At 32.6% G+C, this 14,816-nt stretch overlaps 1 protein-coding gene across 1 annotated transcript in view; it reads right to left on the bottom strand.

Moving 5' to 3' along the window:
* LOC129218402 (adipocyte plasma membrane-associated protein-like) overlaps positions 1–14,530 on the bottom strand; it is a 55,027-nt gene extending 40,497 nt beyond the window's left edge. Inside the window, exon 1 of the mRNA XM_054852652.1 lies at positions 14,385–14,530. Coding sequence (XP_054708627.1) covers positions 14,385–14,455 — 71 coding nt within the window. The 5' untranslated portion in view covers positions 14,456–14,530. The remainder of the gene's footprint in view (positions 1–14,384) is intronic.
* Between the last annotated feature and the right edge of the window lie 286 nt (positions 14,531–14,816).

Below are 14,816 nucleotides of genomic sequence, written 5' to 3'. Positions count from 1 at the left end.
AATTTTGTGTGCTGGATGTTGACTGTTGTGTGCTGGATGTTGACTGTTGTGTGCTGGATGTTGACTGTTGTGTGCTTGATGCTGTTGGATACTTTTTTTTTTTTTTTGCTCGGATATCTTCTTACTTCCGAAAAATTCACCGATTTTCTGCTTCACGATAAAGGTAAATTTTAAAATGTTTCTATGACTGCTGGACGACCGACCAATGCTTATTTTCATCTGAATTCCAAAGATATAAATTTAACCAAAACCGCGTATTTAGTGAGAAAATCTTAAAAATTAGCCTTTTGAATAGCTTAATCCATGTGCAGCACTATAGTAACGAGGTTTCAGGGGTGTTTTAGTCGAAACATTTCAATAATTAAGAATTTTAAATGTAGCACTGTGCTGCTGTATTTTGTAGGGGATGAGGAGAAACAACACCAAGAAAGAGTACAAGTACTTACAAGAAAGGGTAAACTTAATTTTTTAATCTAAGAAATCGTACACACTAATTTTGAACGCAGATTAAAAAGTACCCAATTGAAAAGCAATTATATCGCTGATATTTGATTGCTGCAGGGTTTGACTTTTGCGATATTGTAAAAGTTTTCTTTACAGGTATAAAATAAAAAAAAAACAGTCGATGGAAATCTTTATTTGAGCCTTTCTTTCGTAAACAATGTATTTATGCTTCATTGTAAACACGTTGTTGGTTGGTTATCCTGGTTTACAACCAGTGCACAGTGTTTTTCTTTACTAGTCTTTCTAACAAAGTTACTTCTTTCTGAATAAAAGCTGAATCCCTCACATAAATCATATGACAATGGCTCTACTCAAAAAAAAAATAATAATAATAATAATAATCTGGAGAAAAAACGTCAGTAGATTCAATTTGAGTAAAAGGAAAACCGTAATCGCATAACTACCACGGACGTGTAACTAAATAACGACTGCCACTATGTAATTAAATTTAATCAAGTTAACTAACTAAACAAATAAAACGCGTTTTTTCTGGACAACCGCCATAAGCAATTCTTTCAAACGTGCATGTACATAGCTGTGAGTTTATAACCCTGAACTGATGGTGCCTTTGTGTAAACCTAAAAATCGACCGTAAATTCTGAAAGTCTAATTAACTGAGGTTTATGAAGGGAAAAAGAACTATTAAAGCACTTAATAACTCAGTGGACGAGAAAGACACTAAATAAATAGAAACTCCCGAGAATTCAGTGTTTTCTCTATCTGACATTCTCAGGAGCATGTTGTTTTGGTCCTTTCTTGTTTTAATACGATTCCTTCTTGTTTCTTCTTTTAGCGTTCAACAGGCGGCTTTCACGCTACCAAAAATGGGCCTTCGCTTAAGTGGCAAAGAATTAAAAACTCTTTACACAAAATCAACCTTTTTCTGTGCTAATGACTGTGTTCGACTTGAAGACTGCCGGGCATATAACTACGAAGACACAAACGGAACTTGTCAATTAATGAATACCGATGATTTAACAAAAGCTGAATATGACCCTAACTTTCGGATAGTTCTAAAGAAAGTAAGATGATGCATAATTAAATGCCAGTAAATCTTTAAAACTGCTACAAGCTATCTTTTCCTTAACGAAGCATCCTTTCTGTGATGAAGATTTGAAATTTTATTGCATTGCTTTTTCGTGTAAACCCTTTAAACTCTGCTACAGGATATCACTTCATTTTATTATAAAACATCTTTTCTGTTAAGATCATTTGAAGTTTTACAGCATTTCTTTTTTGGGTATACCCTTAAAACTTCTACAGGATATTACTTCATTTTATAAGGAAGCATCCTTTCTATAGTGATGATTTGAAGTTTATAGCATTGTTTTCTCGAGTAAATCCTTAAAATTGTTACAGGATATCATTTTCTTCTGCAATAAAGCATCTTTTTTGTAATGATGGTTTGAAATTTTATGATTGTTTTTGAAGTAAATTCTTGAAAGCCTAAGTAAATAATGCAAAATATATCTTAATTTTATAATCAAACTCCCTTTTTGCATTTGAAATTTTATAGCATTATTTTTTTTCTTCAAAATTAAGAATTAAAAAAAAGTCTCTCTCTCTCTCTCTCTTTCTCTCTCTTTCTCTCTCTCTCTCTTTCTCTCTCTTTCTTTCTCTCTCTTTCTCTCGCTTTCTCTTTTTCTCTTTTTCTTTTTTTCAAAATAGTTCACTATTTTCCACATCTAATGAAATATTCATGCAAACAACAGGTCAAAATGCAAGACCATTTTTCATTACGAGAAAAGACTGGTGACTCGAATGACTTTTCATCCAGAAGCTCACACTTCCTTGCATTGAAAAGGGTGTTCCTTGTAACACCAAAACACGTGTCTGCAGCAATTTGCATTTTTTTGTGCGTCAAAACGTTGGTTAATTGATTCATTTAATTATATCGCTCGCTCGAAGGCAAATAATTTCCTCTTGTAGCTGTCCTGCTTGCATTTACGTAATTAAAAAAGTAGCATATTACAGTAGAGCGCGCTAACTGGAAAAGGCATTTTTCATGAAAAATTATTCTAACAAATGGGATTTTTTATTTTTTGAGATCAAAATGACAAATTACAATAGTTTGGTATTCTGAAAATTTATTGGACTTAGAAGAATACTCTTTTAAACGATACTCTAATAAGTGGGCTCGATTATATAAAATCTTATATCTGGAAGAACTAAATTCATGAACGCTAAAGTTTATCATTCAGCCTACTATTATTTACACTATATATTTAAATGTTTGTTTTCTCAACAGAAATCCTGCTCGAAACAACCATGTATGCATGGAGGAACTTGCCACGATGTGCCGACCTCGGTGGATACTGTGAGAGGATACTCTTGCTCCTGTCCTTGTGGACGCTGTGGACATAATTGTGAAAAACGTAAGTTAAATAATATGTATGTTTGCATACATACATAGATACGGGCATACTTACACGTACACACCAGAGGTGAATTCATAAATTTACCAGTACTATGCAAATGCAAAACGAACTAATGTGTACCTTTTACTCCAATTTAATGTCATTTACCCATTACTGTCAATTTTAATGTGATTCATTAGTTTACTCTCTAAATATCACCAACAGTGACCGAATTAAAATCAGATTTTTTTAAAAAATTGCCAAGTTGGCGACAAAACTTGGCGAAAAAAACACTGGCGATATATATCGTCAAGTGTTCGCCAAATTATAACACCACTCGAGTTTACATCGAAGTTAACAATGATTTCCCCCAAAAAATGGGCAAAAGACCCCTTTAGAAACACCCGAATGCAACCAAAAGAGGAGGTGCACAACTAGACTTCACTAGGAGTCTACGTACCAAATTTCAACTTTTTAGGACATACCGTTCTTGAGTTATGCGAGATACATACACACATACACACATACGCACATACATACGTACATACAGACGTCACGAGAAAACTCGTTGTAATTAACTCGGGAATCGTCAAAATGGATATTTCACGTGTTTATACGTTCTTAGGCCCTTATCCACGTGTGGTCGAGTCGAAAAAAAAAACTCAATATTAATTCGGGGGTGAGTAAAATGGAAATTAAGGTCGATTTTTGAGTGATTTTTTTTCGCGAATACAATACTTCCTTTTTACTTCCTTTTACAAAAAAGGAAGTATTGTATTCGCGAAAATATTTTCACCCAAAAATCGGCCTTAATTTCCATTTTGCTCACACCCAAATGAATGTTGAGTTTTTTTTTTTCAACTTGACCACACGTGGGTATGTGCCTAGGAACGTACAAACACCCGAAAAATCCATTTTGACGATTCCCGAGTTAATTACAACGAGTTTTCTCGTGACGTCTGTATATACGTATGTATGTCCGTATGTGTGTATGTATGTATGTATGTCGCATAACTCAAGAACGGAATGTCCTAGAAAGCTGAAATTTGGTACATAGACTCCTAGTGGAGTCTAGTTGCGCACCTTCCTTTTTGGTTGCATTCGTATGCTTCAAAGGGGGTCTTTTGCCCCTTTTTGGGGGAAATCATTGTTAATTTCGATGTAAACTCACGTGGTGTTATAATTTGGCGGACACTTGGCGATATATCGCCAGTCTTTTGGCTGCCAAGTTTTGTCGCCAATTTGGCGACAAATTTGGCGATTTTTTTTTTTTTTGTTCTGGTTTCAATTTGGCCACTGTTTGTGATATTTAGAGAGTAAACTATTGAATCATATAAAAACTGCCAGTAATGAGAAAATGATATTAAATTGGAGTAAAAGGAAGTCATAGGATGCACACATCAGCTCGTTTGTAAAAGGAAGTAATAATTGAGTTCTGAGTAGTGACCGATTTAATGAAAAGGGAAAATTTCTTTCTTCCGAGCCCCCCCCCCTTCAAAAAAAAAAACAAACTTTTATTGTTTTCGCACAAACACAAAGTGGATCTATTCCATTTTTATTTATGTGATGTAATTATCAACAAATTTTATATAAATTTGGCGCTAAAGCATATACAATCACCCCCTGCCCACAACGTTATGCTCCATTTTCTTTGAAATTCGATAAATTAATGAGTTTAGAAAAGATTTGGGGAAAATTTTCATAATTAAAGTATTTATATTTTTCATAAAATCATTAACTCATTCTGAGTATCCCCACTCCCTCTCCATAACTACCAACTCTCCCGATTCCTTCGGAAGACTCCCGAATTTTGATATCTTCTCCCAAACTTGCTAATAAAGAAATATAATCTCCTGAATTTTCATCAAAACCACCAAATTCAATAAAAACGAGATTTTTCAATCATTAAAATTTTGATGGAAATTCCCTACATTAAAATGATCACGATCGCAAAAACGAGTACGAGTCATACACGAGTACGAAATATTTGTTTATTCGATTATTTTTGAAACATGTTTATTTCTTTTTACTTCCTTTTACAAAAAAGGAAGTATTGTATTCGCAAAAAAAATTTCACTCAAAAATCGGCCTTAATTTCCATTTTGTTCACCCCCGAATGAATGTTGAGTTCACTTTTCAACACGACCACACTTGGATATATGTCTAGGAACGTACAGACACCCGAAATATCCATTTTGACGATCCCCGAGTTAATTACAACGAGTTTTCTCGTGACGTCTGTACGTATGTGCGTTATGTGTGTATGTATGTCGCATAACTCAAGAACGGAATGTCCTAGAAAGTTGAAATTTGGTACTTAGACTCCTAGTGGGGTCTAGTAGTGCATCTCCAATTTTGGTTGCATTCGGATGCCCCAAAAGGGTCTTTTGTCCCTTTTGGGGGAGAAATCTTTGTTAATTTCGATGTAAACTCAAGTGGTGTTATAATTTGGCGGACACTTGGCGATATATTGCCAGTCTTTTGTCCGCCGAGTTTTGTCTTCAACTTAACGACAAATTTGGCGATTTTTTTTAAAATCTGGTTTCAATTTGGCCGCTGTTGGTGATATTTAGAGAGTAAACTATTGAATCACATTAAAACTACCAATAATGAGAAAATGACATTAAATTGGAGCGCGAAATTTTTTTCGCGAATACAATACTTCCTTTTTTGTAAAAGGAAGTAAAAATGCAAAAAAAAACTAATTTTACTCTTTTCTAAAAATTTTAATTTTTAAAATTTTTTTCAAATTTTCAGCCTTATGCCCGAATTGAAGATGTCAAATAATTTTTTTTTTTTTTAATTTTTCCCCAATTGAGGATACTAAACTACAATTTTTGAAAGGTAACTCGATTCCGAAAATTTAAAAAAATCGATTTTTTCGAACCACCCTTACTCATTCCTGAGCTTATTTTTCTCCATCATAAATAGGTACATTTTTGTCATCAATTAAAATATTTAAGATCTTTTTAAGCTAATGTGCCCGTAACTAGTCAATTAAAAGTAAGTACTTTAGTTATGGATACATATGAACATAATTAACCTTTTGGCATTTCTTACTCTAAATTTTTATTCGTGAATGATAACAATACTTTAATTCAATCAAATTGAAGACAGTTTTTTGGAAATAAAGACTGTTAAAAACTTTATTTATTTTTATTACCCAAAAGAAAACGATTACGCTATTTTTACTTCCTTTTACAAAAAAGGAAGTATTGTATTCGCGAAAAAAATTCACTCAAAAATCGACCTTAATTTCCATTTTACTCACCACCGAATGAATGTTGAGTTTTTTTTTTCGATTCGATCACACGTGGATAAGGGCCTAAGAACTTATAGACACGCGAAATATCCATTTTCACGATTCCCGAGTTAATTACAACGAACTTTCTCGTGACGTCTGTATGTACGTATGTATGTGTATATGTATCTCGCATAACTGAAAAACGGTATGTCCTAGAAAGTTGAAATTTGGTACGTAGACTCCTAGTGAGGTCTAGTTGTGCACCTCCTCCTTTGGTTGCATTCAGGTGTTTCTAAAGGGGTCTTTTGCCCCTTTTGCGGGGAAATCATTGTTAATTTCGATGTAAACTCGAGTGGTGTTATAATTTGGCGGACACTTGGCGATATATCGCCAGTGTCTTTTTTGCCAAGTTTTGTCACCATTTTGGCGACAAATTTGGCGTTTTTTTTTTAATCTGATTTCAATTTGGCCACTGTTGGTGATATTTAGAGAGTAAACTATTGAATCACATTAAAATTGCCAGTAATGGGGAAATGACATTAAATTGGAGTAAAAGGAAGTCATGTGATGCACACATCAGCTCGTTTTCTAACACATTAGTTAGAAAATTACTTTTGATAAAACATAAGCTGAATATGGCACACGAGACACGATAAGTAAAAATGCAGCCGTAGGATAGTTCTCTTTTTTTTTTTTTTAAATTAATTATGTACTTACTTGTAAATTGTTCAGACGAACCATTCAAAAGCGTTCCGTCAGTTATTCAAATTTTAATTTTAATGTTGCTCGGTTAGGTAAATCAGGATACTGTGAAGTTCTGATATAGAAAATATTTGATTAAATTATTATATTGAATTAATATTTTATTATATTGAAAAAAATAAGTGTTATCAGCATTGTTAAATAGTTATTTTGTGTATTTTCTGAAAATAATTGAGCTCAGCTGACATGATCGTTACTAATTTTTAAAATGATCATAACGAAATGGCTTTTTATGTAAACCATATGCTTTAAAAAAATAAATAACTAAATTTATAAAGAATAATTTTAAAAAATTATTTATATGAACAACATCAAACTGAAGTTTTTACTTATTTTGAGCAGTCAAAACAAAACCATTGACCTGAAAAACATAAATTGATATAAAAAGACTATCTTGTAAGATGTGTATCAAATAAGCTGTTGCCAAATCAAAGTATGGGTAGCCATTTTGAAACACCACCATTTTCGATTAAAATTTTTTTGAAAGATAAAGCTTGACCACGGAGCGATGGCGGATGACCTTGAAGCAGAAACATCATTTGTATCATTTGTAATAAGTTGTTTGTTATTACTTTGTAATCAATAGAATCAGCGAAAACGCCTCTTACTACATGATGCTTTCTGACTGATTCTACCTATTGCAAATGATGCATAATGATGTTTTCGCTTCAAGGTCATCCGCCATCTCTCTGTGGTCAAGCTTTACCTCCCCATCTTTTTTTCATCATACAGCTCTAAACAACATTCCTACTAAGTGGCATGTTCTTATCACAATTTTCAGTTTTTTTCTCACATTGCTCCCCCTCTATGACCATAACTGAACGAGGAGGACCATAACTAATTAAAGAAATGTATTCCAATTTATTTAAATAAGCATATATAAATCGTAATTGAAAATTAATAAAAATATCACATTTATGAAGTGTAATTTCTAAGTTCTAACACCGTTATATATTTTTTTTTCTTCGAACTAAAACTGCAACACTTGCATCCAAATCAAAAATAAAAAAAACTTAACCATGTCCATTCCTAGTTATTTACCCTATTTTCAGAAAAATTAATTTAGAGGAATTTCAATGTAACCATCCAATTTTAATGTAAAATTCATATCATCCGCTGCATTTTACATATACTGCAAAAATAATGGATTCATTATGTTTTAAATAATATTTATTAGCTCTTTTATTAGTTAGTAGTACTTTTATTGTCCTTGTTCTTCTTGGTTATTCCTTACAGGCATTTTATTTCCTTTGAAAAAAAAAATCTCATCGAAATTTTTGCTTTCATGTGAAAATTAAAATGTTCCAATTCTTGGACAGAATTATTTGCTTATGCAATGAACGAAGGAGCAACGCATAGGAAAATGAACAATAGGATGTACACGAAAATGAACTGCTCGAAATAAAAAAAAAAGAAAAGAAAAATATTGGTATTACAAATTATAATTTGAACATGTTTTGTCTACACTTATATTGCTCACGGTACATCATTTTTCAAAAAATGTATATACAAGTGTCTCCTAAAAGTGTTTGTACACTTAGAATTTTTTTAGTAAAACCAAAATAACATGAAACTGAAATCGAATATGAAATCCAATATTTCTTCACATCATTCCTATGTCATTCTAAATAAAACCTTGAAGTTTTTCAAGATATTGAAGGATCTTCTTTTTGAAATGGGTCAAAAAACGGAGAGACAGAGAAATAATACAACACAAAAGTCATCGTACACTCAAACATTTTCGAATAAATTCATGATTAAAATTATCATATGTCGTTTTTTTTTTATTATTATTTTTTATTTTTGCATTATGTTGACCCTTAAAAGTAATTTGGCTTTAATTTTTTGTTTATTTATTCCTTAATATTGTGCTTATTACTTTAAAATGGCTGGTATTCGTAAAAAACCACAAACACCATTCAAAATTTGAATTTTTTCCTCACAGTAGCGGTAAATTGGTTTTAAGTGTCTCTAAATTAGTTTAATTTATTCCATTCTATAGTAAAGTGCTTGATAAAATGCTTAAAAGAAAAGAATTGGACCAAAAACAAGGTAAGAAAAGGTCAACCGGCAAAGTTGAAAAAGCGTGAACGGAGATTTACAGTTAAAACAAATTATAAGAAATAAATATTAGAGCGCTGTAAAAGCTTCTGCAGAGTTAAATGAAAAATTTTACATTTAATTTTCACCTAAAATTGTTCGCCAAGTTCTCTTATTAGCTGGATTAAATGAGTCCTCTTCCCGCAGAAATGTGCGAAAAGCAGAAAGCTTACTCTTTTCGTCGCAAAATCAATGATAAATAATCTCAAAACGTTTTGGAATAACGTCTTACTTACAGATAAAAATGAGTTTAACATTTTTTGATAAATTGTTGTAATATTGTAAATAGAAGAAAAAATAGGAACTTAATCTTAAGAACTTAGTTGGACCAGTTAATCCGTAAGGTGAAGGTGTTTTTGTGTGAGGGTGCATATCAGCATCAGGACTAGGTAGTTTGGAATTTTTTGATGAAATAATGAATCATGCTGTTCATTTAAATATTTTAAAAACCAATTTTAAACTCTTAGCTAAAAATTTGGTTATCAGAAACAACTTTGTTTTTTTATCAAGATAACGATAAGAAGCACACGGTTTTCAACGTTTGCGTCGAATTCCTCAAAAATTGTCCTCAAGTTTAGAATATACCCCTTAAATCTCCAGATTTGAACTTAATGTAACATATTTTGAGATATCTGGAGGCTAGATTACTAAAATACGGCTTTGAAACGAAACTAGAGCTAGAAACAGTAAAACTCGATGTGTGGTTGAACAAATTACTCTCAGAAATTACGAAAAAAAAAAAGAACGAAAAAAAATTTTGAAAAAAAAATAGAACCGACTTCAAATTTGCTCTAAAAAGTGAAAAATAATATTATTCTTTAAACACTATCGATAATGCTTTTAAACATAAAATTTGAAGTTGGCGCAAAAACAAAACGTAAAATCCAGTGTAACCATGCTTCGTTCATATTTTTTTCAGAAAAGTATCCAAAGTTACGAAAGAAACATTTATATGTTATTCAAATATGTTGTCATCAATGCATACTTTAAGTGATAGTGAAGAAACTGGGCCTGGTTAAATTTATAGTTGTAGTTGAGTTATGGCTGTGAATGATTTTATCTATCGTTTTTGCGCCAACTTCAAAAACTATGTTTAAAAGCATTATCGATGGTGTTTAAAGAATAAAATTATTTTTCACTTTTTAGAGCAAATTTGAAGTCGGTTCTATTTTTTTTTTTTTTTTCAAAAATTTTTTATTTCATTCCTTTTAATGTAAATGTAGGTATTTCAGAAATAGTAAGAAGTTACCATCACGAAACTTCACCATATTTTTTTCATAAAAATGCTCCATTCTAAAAAAAAAAACTATAAGCACGCGTTAAACTTTAAGTGATTGGCACTAAAAACTTATCTTTGTTCCTCTTTGAAATTAATGTGCCGTTAATTTAATTATAACCATTTAAGTATTACATTTTTGCTAACTAATTTACATTTCACAGCATTTAACTTGCTCATGATGCAATTCTGTATTTTCTTACTTAGCCCCCATCATTTGTTATTGGCATAGATGATAACGAAAAAAATACTACTGTAGTTGAGGCAAACATAATGGTAGCATTGTGAAGGCTAAGAAGATCGTAATCACTGCATCACCTTCCTTCCAGGTTAGGTTTACCCCCACAATGGAGCAATAGCACTGAAGAAGGGAAGATTTCGATAATTCACATATTGTTACTATAAATCAGCAAGGTTACCAAAATAAAATTATTTACGCCAAAAATGAGACGACAGATCCAGATTCCCGATTATTATCGAAATATCCCCCTGAAGAAACTTGATGCTTGCTTCAGAGAAGCCTTCATTCAAAATTATCATTACAATTACTATTAATGTTACTGTCGTATGGCACCAAACTTTCATAACAATGGGTTTCAAATTTAATCATTTAATAGGGAAATTGCATAAAATTTATGGTTTTTTGCCCATAACCTATTTTCTAAAGGACAAATATGGTCAAACAAAGTAATGGGACCTAAGTTGAGCCATCCCCTATCCATTAAAAAAAGAATCATCAAAATCGGTTCAATAGGTGAGACGCTGTGAGTGGACAAACAAAAAATAAAACATACATACGGTATGAACTGATAACCGCCTCCTTTTTGAAGTCGGTTAAAAAGAATGAAATCTATTCCCAGACGTTTAAAAGGTGTTGTTAATACTGCATGATATTCTACTAAATAACAACTTAATAAAAGTTATGTTATTCAATAAAATATAGACATTTTTTAAAGTGTACAAAGACTTTTGTGATATAAAATTTCTGGCACCTTTTTGGTTTTTGATTTTAAAAAAAAATTTAATATTTTTTTTAAAAACTTTCATGTAGTTTTGTTGAAAATTGATCATAGATCTTATAATTAAATACCTATTCCCGAAATATTAATTTTAACCAATGGAAAGTCGTGGGTATACGAACACTTTTGGTCGCAACAGTAGTTTTTAATTTTCATCGGAGCTTATCGCTTATTTCAACATCTTAAGTGTTATACATATACACCTCCTACATGGGGTACATACGAAACACTAGCCGTAAATAATGTATGAGTTTATAATTTTGGAACTATGTAAAACCTTGTTTATTTTTCAGTACATTTTGGACAAGTGGAAGATGCTTGCATATACTTATTTAATGCTGGATACAAAAAGGTTCAAAGTCAACAAGAGTGCATGTCGTTTTGCTGGGATACCCAAGGCTGTAGATCTGCTGATTATATTAGTAGTGAAGGTGCTTGCTGGTTAAATTCCGTTACAGGAGATGAAGAACCTCTTACATTAGACTGTGATAAGTGGTACCCTGGAGTTGCATACCTCTTTTTCAACTGCACATGTGACGCATAAATCGAGCTGTTCTGCTTTTCGATTCCTAAGGGGTCATCCACAAATGATGTCATTCTTTGAGGGAGGGGTGCATGAATTGTGACAGTTTTTGACAAGGGGGAAGGAGGGGTAACGAATATGTGGCGTCACATATTTTTTAAAATAAATACATTTATGAAAAAAGCTTGACATCTGACAAGTGGAGGAGGTAAGGTGGAAGTGTGACACTTTGTGACACAGGGGGTATGGGTAAAATTTGTAGAAAAATGTTACATCTTTTGCTGTCAGCCCCTAAGTTAAAACACTTGAAGCAACTTTGTCAGTAGTATACATAGTAATTTTAACTTATGAATAAGTATGCATCGTATTAGTATTGTATTTTCTGAAAGTTTTATAGGAGGCTGCAAAAGGTCACATGCAGCCCGAAGAAATTGAATGTTTATTTCTTTTGACCCTCGTGAACCAGCATGATATTAAAAGCGGAACTAAAATATTGTAACAATATATTCAGTAAGTTATACTTGTAACAACGTGTACTTGTAACAATATAGTTGAACAAAATAAAACAATGAAATGATTATTTTTCGTCGAGTTTTTATTCATTTATATAAAATTGACACATTTCTTGCATTTCTATCAACCAGTATGCAAACATTTTCTTTAGTTTCCATCAGGCCTGTCATTTCGACTTTTTTCCACGAGGGGTATCAAAATATGTATACTCAATGCAAATTATACCATCGAGAAGAGATAAAAATGGAGGGAGTGAAGATTTTCAGTCGTGAAACAAAGATACCAAGTCACGTGATAGATTTTAAAGCGAAGCATTGGAAGAAATCGGGTTTCTTTCGCTAGTTTCACGCAAAACGTGTCAACCCTTTGTGGTTGTTAAGTCGTGTGACTTGAGCTCTTTGCCCAAGCTTTTGCTAGGCCAATGATTGGACTTGTTCCCTCCAGTTATGATTCCTGCTCTAAGAATTATACCGACAAACAACCAAAACCACGCCTACTTGTTCAAATACATTAATTTATCAAAGCTAGGGGGTCAATCACCCCCCTTGACCCCCCTCTTCCCCCAAAAATGACGGATCTGGCTTCCACAAAAAGTGACAACTTATAATGTAAACTTTATTTGCTTGAAAAAAGCTGAAATTTTCGATAAAAAGCTTTTGTTTTATGTTGTGGATGTCATGACTAAAAAAATGTTTGCAAATTTTTTTTTTTTTTTTTTTTCAAATCTTCTACGATACAACTTTTATGTATGGATTACTAAAATGCTAATATTGCTGTTGTATCTAAAAAAAATACGCACCAACTAAATAGCAACTAAACTAATAAAACACTAAAACATAGCAACAAAACTAAAACAAAGCAACTAAAATATAGACAAAATACAACAGAGATTACCAAACTTTTCCAATTCGTGGTACCTCTCGGAGAATAAGAAAATTTTCACGGCACCCAAGCTACGTTTATTAAAAATGCATATTGAAATCATGGACACTTTGCGACATCCCGCGTCTCTCCCTGTGGCACCCTAACTTACAACCTTCGTGATAAAATGAATAATCAAATGCGTTGATTGTCAGTACCAATCCTAGAGTGTAGCCACTCGCATTCAAATACCTAATGGGCCTGCCCTATAGAGAACTTTTCATCATTTGACTAATACTCAATTGACATCAATCATCAATTGAATGAATCAATTCATTAATCATCAATTGAAAGATAGATGAGGACTTCTAAGGAGACGCAACATGGGGGGGGGGGCTATGTTTTTTTTAATTTAACACTGGTCTCCTCCCTCTTTTAGAATTTCAACACAATCGTCCCTACAATATTTCATTTCATTATATTACACTCGTATCTGTAAACGTCTCCCCAATTTTTTTCTAGCATTATACTATTGGTTCTGTCATTGATATGGACTTGTTCTAACTATTAAACAAGGACTTAACAGTTCCCATTTATTTGATAGTCATAAAAGAGATATTTGAAGAGTCTGACCTTGAAAATACAGCATGAGAAATTTCTTAAATTTTTCAGCCTTCATATATATTGATTTCCCTTAACAAATTGTGTAGTGCCTTCAAAAATATTATCCTTTCAATAAATTACGTAGCCTTAATTGAGCTAACAAAATCAATTATAATTTCCTGACATCCATATTTTATTATATAGGGGTGCCCATTCCCCCCAAGAGCAAGGGCCTTCCTAAATATTATGGACCGCCCAAAAGTTAGAGCAACCAAAAAAAAGGAGAAAAATACCTTAAAACACCTTCCCTAAAAATTTCAATGGCACAGTCTGTGCCATGACCCCCTTCCCCCCCCCCCCCCCCCCAATGGCCACCCCTGTATTACAAAATAGAAAACTATACGATCTATGAAAATTCAAAATTCAAAATGAATGTTTCAATTTTCCAAATAAAAATTATGTATCCATTTCAAAGTGTAATGATTTTTATCTATAAGACTGCTTCATGGATAAAACTGCGTTCAACTTAATTAGCAAAGACTTAAATCTATATAAGCATATTATTCAGCATTCTTAAAGAGCATTAATAAGACTGTTTAATCAAGATTTTCTCTTTACTTACACTTTCGGTGATGAAATTTGCGTCCATGGCAATAAGCCTGCTTTGAGATTTTGCAGGTAGGAAAACAACATGTTTCTTGTGAAACTCACTAACACCCTCTTTCGTTTTAAAACTGAGCTGTAATTTCTTTTTTCTAAATATACTCTTGAGTCTGAATATAGTTTAGCTCGAATCACCTATGTTAAGACGAATAAAACCGTCCTTCACAGAGAAAACCCCAAGTGTTGTGACCTGAATTTCCAAAGCAAAATTAAGCTATGGAAATTCAGTAAAGAACTGCCCTGAGGCGCTCGCGAACATAACTCTTCTTCCAGTTAGCTCAACAATGGACTAATCATCATATGCGCTTCCTTTGAGGTGGTGTTGAATGGCAATGAAACCAACATCACTTTCACTGGAAACGTTTTGAGCAACCACTTTTATTTTCTTTGA

Source organism: Uloborus diversus, chromosome 3 (genome assembly GCF_026930045.1).
Source record: "Uloborus diversus isolate 005 chromosome 3, Udiv.v.3.1, whole genome shotgun sequence".
Classification (NCBI taxonomy): Eukaryota; Metazoa; Arthropoda; class Arachnida; order Araneae; family Uloboridae; genus Uloborus; species Uloborus diversus.
Note: the sequence above shows the minus strand (reverse complement) of the source record. Positions and strands in the feature narration are given on the sequence as shown.